The 6000-nt window shown below is 45.4% G+C and overlaps 1 protein-coding gene across 2 annotated transcripts in view; it reads right to left on the reverse strand.

Annotated features, from left to right (window-relative positions):
- CMYA5 (cardiomyopathy associated 5) overlaps window positions 1-5406 on the reverse strand; it is a 46442-nt gene extending 41036 nt beyond the window's left edge. The window contains exon 1 of one of the 2 annotated variants that reach the window (XR_011091046.1): window positions 5123-5406. Coding sequence is in view for 1 of the 2 variants with exons in the window: in XM_068666137.1 (XP_068522238.1) it covers window positions 5123-5283 (161 nt within the window). In the remaining variant the exon portion in view is untranslated. The remainder of the gene's footprint in view (window positions 1-5122) is intronic. The other variant, XM_068666137.1, reaches the window with a different exon arrangement.
- Between the last annotated feature and the right edge of the window lie 594 nt (window positions 5407-6000).

The raw sequence follows: 6000 nt of genomic DNA on the forward strand, positions 1-6000 counted from the left end.
TCTTAGCCAAAAACAAACAAACAAACAAAACACCACCAAACCAAATTAAACCAAAACCAAACCAAACCAAAACATAATGCAATGCCCATCCCACAAACCAAAGCAAAACCAAACCAAAAATGCAGCATAGACAGCTGATTACCTGCCTAGGTGTGGTACTCCCTAGCAAGGCTAGCTTCATAGGTAAGATTTATAGTGTGGAAGAACAGACAAAGAAAACAATACCTGCATCAATTTTGCTGCTATCTCTTCCTTTGCCTGTTTCATGATTTGGTATTGGGTTGACTTGGGCATAGCATAAGCAAATAAATAAATAAAATCCATCGCATTAGTACTAAGGAAGTACATTCAGGTCCTATCTGAGTCCACAATAACAGAAGCCTAATCTTTTTATAGATTTTTCAACTTCTGAATAGCCCTCATATATTTTTTAACCTTCTCCTCTGCACTGGTGTTATTAAATAAAATCCCACACAGAATAGAGCAGCTCTCCCACATCATCTGTTATTAGTCATTAAGAGCAGGCTGCCCTGGCCCTGCCTATGCAAAGAGCTTCAATTATTCAAGTCATCCTCTGTTTTCCAAAGTTGCAGTCACAGTCCATCTTCCTCTGCAGTGCAATGAGCTGGTGCTTTATATTTTTAAGCCAGAATGAAAGACATACAATTTAAGATTTTTCATCCAACATACTTCCAAATGCTCCTCTAGTTCTCTGTAGAATTTGTATGCTGTACAGCAGTAGGCTTCTAGTCACTGGAAGTGTTTGCCATTGCAAAAAGACATTCCCAATGTTCCAGGTGCATAAATAGAGATGTGAAAGTGCAGACATCCAGGGACAGCAGACAACGCTGCTTTTTTCCACACAGACATTTCACACCCAATCTTGTTGGCAAACCAGCCAGTCTGTTATTTCCACGCTAGGACATTGGCTCAAAACTTTTATAGTTCTTGAAGACACCAACAATCTGTTTCGTGCTTCCTGTTGTAATAGCCCAAACCCCAGAGATTTCTTATCTTCTTCTGCTTCTCACAGTCTCCTGCCTCTCACCACAACTTGCATGCTGTGCCTGCTGGGATTTCAGATTTCTAGCCCAGCGTGGCAGGCTGAGCTTGTGCTCCCTTGCGTATAATGCTGGGAAAGACTTTTCACCTCCCTGGATGCCAGGATGTCCCTGTACATCCTGGATGTCAAGCTGTGCCAGTGGCCTGCACAGGCAAGGTCTCTCATTTCCTAAAGTCTCCTACCACAACTCTGCAGCACAGCGCAAGGAGAAAAAAATTGCTTGGGCCAGCTTCCCATCCTAGCTGAAAGAAACATGTTCTTTTTCTGTGATTTTGTTCTGCACATTCCTGCAGTCTCTGCCTTCACCATGCTGCCCCTTTCGCCCTACAGCAATCTGTATGCTCAGCTGTGTCTCCCTATTGCTCTGCATTTCCTAGGGCAATAGATCATCCTTTTCCTTCTGCAGGGTAAGAGAATTAGGAACTACCAGAAACTCATTATTTTAAACCCAGCCTTTCATGTATTAGCCTACTGTTAACTTCATATCTTCCTGTGGAATGACTACTTCATGTAAAAATGAGAAGGGGGAAAAAAAAAGGAAAATAGGGGGAGTGGGAAATGGAATTTCCAGAACTCCATGACTTTCTCCCCATTAACTGGCCTTCTTAGGTCATCACTAAATAGATAAAAAGAGTCCCACACCCATTCCAGCTACCTGGAAACACATATACATTGACTGCAGAGCCCTTATAACATAAGCCCTGCCTACAGACACATCCTGAGACCTTCCCTTTCTGCAAAAGGAAATCAGTTGGGAAAGTTAGGAGAGGCAGAACTGTGCTGCAGCTGCTCAAATGTCACATAGCAGTTAGAGGCTCAGGTATTCTAGCAGGTACACAAATCACTTGGGTGTTATCTTCCCACAACAAGACTGTAATCTCACAGATACCAGCACAAAAATTAAAATCTACTCATATTTGCTGTTTGCCTTAAAATATAAAACAAGTGCTTTGAAAATATTTTTGCTATTTAAACGATTTATTCTACATGGAACTAGGAAAAAAAAAAAAAAGACATCTGTCAAGAGCCATTAGTCTCAGACAGCAAAATGCCCAAAGGCAAGAAAATATTGCATGAACCTTCCGAAGATCAATGGGTTATTTATACTGACCAGGATGCGATGCCTTACGCCAGCTTTATATTGGGTTCTGATGTCGTGTGTTAGTCTCACTACTTGCATAACAAACTGTGATAGGAAACCAAATTGTTTACAGATTACATTACAAAGCTTAGTAAAACCTGAACTTTTCTGCTTTATGTGCAGGCATCATAATTCTTGGGCAAGCCATAAGCTCTGCTGCACCTTTATGCATTTTTTTTAACACTCTAAAGAGACTTATGAATTACGTGGTGCATTTCCAACAGGAAAGCACTTTCTATCAGAGAAGAATAATTTTCTTAGTCCGCAGAAGTGCTCTCAGTAACCCATGGGGGTCTGATAGCTGGCTGGCGTTTTACCTGTGCTATGGAAGGGAAACAAAACCAAACCTTTACCCTGGCCTGCCATCAGAGCCTTGTACACAGACACCTGCTCGTTGCTCAGGCAGCTGGTGGGGATTAACAAGACGCAGAAGCCAGGCTTCTTTGCTGGAAGGGGCATGCATGAAAAAAGCTGCAGCAAAAACTATGCCCTGCTCCATAACTTCTGCAAAGGAACACATGTGGAAGTGGTGCAGGTCAGCCAGGGCTTGTACAGCGACGTGAAGGGAGCAGGGGAACACCGAGACTCTTCTGCTTCACTCCCTGAAGCACTTCCTGACCTTGGGCCAGCCGTTGTGTTGCATAACTCTTTTATAAAATAGGAATGAGAATTTGTGTGCTCAAAAGATGGAAATAGAAGGAGCCAATGGGGAACTTCCCACTGACTGCAATGTTGCACAATCAGGTGCCATTCAACTGCATGTAAAGGAGGAACACAAAAACGACAGAGAGCTTGGGGCTGTTAAAAATAAATCAGTGACGACAGGGGCCAGGACAGGCTGTCTTCAGCCAAGTTTGCATATTGGTTACATCTCCTCTCAGCTACATTTTCAAAACACCAGAAAATTATGTTCTGCATCCGGGGCTTTAAAAAATGTTTGTCAACCAATAACTATCTTACAGACTCAGTGAGTACATGGAAGGGGCTTTGCCTTGCTGTTCTTGCTTAGCCAGTACTTCCCAGGAATTTTGCCCAGGCAGTAAGCATAGCAGAAGGCTTTAAACTCTACTAGCACACTGACATTTGCAATAGCAAAATTTAAGCTGTTAAAGAATCCATTTTATTTAACTTTAATAAGCTATTTCTGAATGCCCAGTGCAGTTAATGTATCTGTGCCAAAAACAAAATTTTGCATCTCAATTACCCTAATTAAACTAATCAAATGGAGTTATATACTCAGTTACCACTGGGCACAGCTGTTAAAGAACTCACTGGTAGGCTCTGATCTCTCTTATTAGTAGATGGTTAAGGGTAGGTATGAACTCTGGAATTTGTAATATAACTGATTGCTAAAGGGAATGATTTCTGTGGTTTAATTAAGCATTGCAATGCAATGCCTGAGCTTTGGTTGCAGAGGCTGCTAGCCAGAAGCAAGTCACAGCTGTGGGGAGCTGCAAACAGGCACCTGAGAAGTCGTCCTCCCATCGTGAGCAGTAAATAACTGCAGTGCTACATACAGGCATGTAGTTCCATTCCTTTAATGGAAAAGTTAGCCATTCCTACTCTTGTTGTGTTCTACAATTTGAGTTTTATTATTAGCCATTTAATTGCAGATAGCATTAAAAAAGACTCCAGGCTGTTGTGTTTTAGCTGTCTGCAGTGAGTAGCTCTAGCTTCAGCTGGTTTTCTTGTCAGGTTACAGCTATGCGCAGGTGTAAATACCATTTATAGTCACGTAACCCCTCTCACTGCCTGTGTGGACCCAAGTAAACGTCTCCCTTGGGAGAAAAGCAGCATTACCTACAGGAGGCATCCCCCCCTTTCTGGAAAACTGGCTCTTCATTCTCAGAGCACAGAGCTTTCCCAGCTCTCCTGAGCTACGTTTCGCTGTTTAAATTTCACTCCTGCAGGACTCAGGGTGGTTTAGGCAGCACAGATGCTGCCCCACCACCTCTCTTCGGCCATCTCTTTCTCTCCTGGTGAAGCTCAGTGAAAATGAGAAATGCTTTGCATTGTCAGAGCAGTTTCTAAATGCAGAATGGCTCCACAGCACTTTGGTTTTAGGTCCTGTATGACCAAAATTTCATATAAATGTTATTTCTGAAAATATCTTAAACAGTCAACGGTGATGTTATCGGTTCTTCCTGAAGTATGCACCCTGAACTGGTTGGCTTTGCTCCAGAAACCTTGCAGCTGGTACAAAGGGGTGGCCTCTCTGTCTCTTTATGAAATCAACAGCGTTTGCATGGCCAAAGACGACGTTAGGGTGAGTCGAGCTGCAGACGCCCCCGCATCCAGTGTGGGACCAAGTTCCCTCTCCTTATTTTCCTCATGGCAGAAACGTAGTGTTAGGGAAAAAAAAAAAAAAAAAAGCTTCCATGCAAGTGTTAAAAAATCAAAAAATCAAATGACACCTCATTCCACTCCACAAATCTCCTGAGATTTCCTGTTAGTGGAGAGTGTGTAGAACAAGTTTTACTTTTTTGAGAAAAGAAAGGACTGATGAGGGAGGGACGAGAGCGAAGGCAGAAAAAAGGAACAAATTTAACTGCACCATTATCATATTTGACCGTTTTCTCTCCGACAGGCAAATCTCCAGCACGTCTCAGATCGAAATGTGACAAAGAGTCAGCCAGAAAGGGAGGAGCAGAGGGAGATGCCACTTGAGCTGGCATGCCGGAGGCTCTTTAAATAGAAAAGCTTTCAGGGAACTCAGAGCCGGCGCTTGCTGCACAAAACCTAATTACGGCCATCCCCACCCAAAACACCCCCCACCTCATATCTGCAGCAGCCAAAGAGCCCCTGCAGGGGTGGGAAGGGGGAAGAGGAACCGAACCGGGCCCAGGCCCAAACCTTCACCTCCACAGGGCAGTGCTGTCAGGCGAGGCCGCCAGCAGCCCCCACAGGGGAGGCAGTACCTGTTACTCAGCTCCTCTGCTTCCTCTGGGTCCACGGCCTCCTCCTCCTCTTCTTCCTCCTCTTCTTCCTCCTCCTCCTCCTCCTCTTCCTCTTCTTCATCCTCTATGAAGGAGGAGGTCTCGGATGCCCGGTCACACTCGGCGCCGCGGTACCCCTCCATGCCCTTTCTAGCTCAGGCCCTCGACGGTGATTTTTACCCCCGACCCTGTCCTCCCCAGGGTTGCCTGAAGCAACTGTCATCCCCAGCAGCTCTCGCTTCTCCTGACTCAGGGCAGTCTTTAAATAGAGGCAGTGAAGTTGCAGCACCGACTCGCTGCCGGTCCCACCCCGGGTCCTAGCACCAACCGGGTGCCAGGGCACGTGGCAGCGGCCGGCTGGCCTCACGCCGCCCCAGAGGCAAAGGCCACCATGGGCTGGGGAACGGGGCCCAAGCCCCGGCCAAGCTGCTCCAAGTGGGTCTGGTTAAAGAGCTGGAGTGGGGGGGAGGCACAAACAAAGCGAGTGTTTTCTCCTGCCCCTGCAAAAAAAGGCGCTTTTGGCATGCCCAAATGCTATTTCCAGCGTGGAGCCCAGCTGGGGACATGTGGTGGCTCAAGGCAAGACCTCCTGGAGCTAGAGAGGTCACAGGAGATTACCCAGGGGGTGACTTGGATGTGCACCTTTAGTAATTAATGCCGTGCTCTGAGGGGTATCGGGTGCACTGCTGATTTCAACAACATGTAGGGCATATGTTTGAACCCTGAAATCCACTGATGTATTAAATCCCAGGGCATCTCAAGTATCTTTTTCCGGTGGACTAGAACCGATACTAATTTAAAGCAAAACCAAATCGTATTACCATGAAGAGTTAACGTCAAGCCCCATTTGTCCTTTAACA

Source organism: Anas acuta, chromosome Z, assembly GCF_963932015.1.
Source record: "Anas acuta chromosome Z, bAnaAcu1.1, whole genome shotgun sequence".
Taxonomy (NCBI): domain Eukaryota; kingdom Metazoa; phylum Chordata; class Aves; order Anseriformes; family Anatidae; genus Anas; species Anas acuta.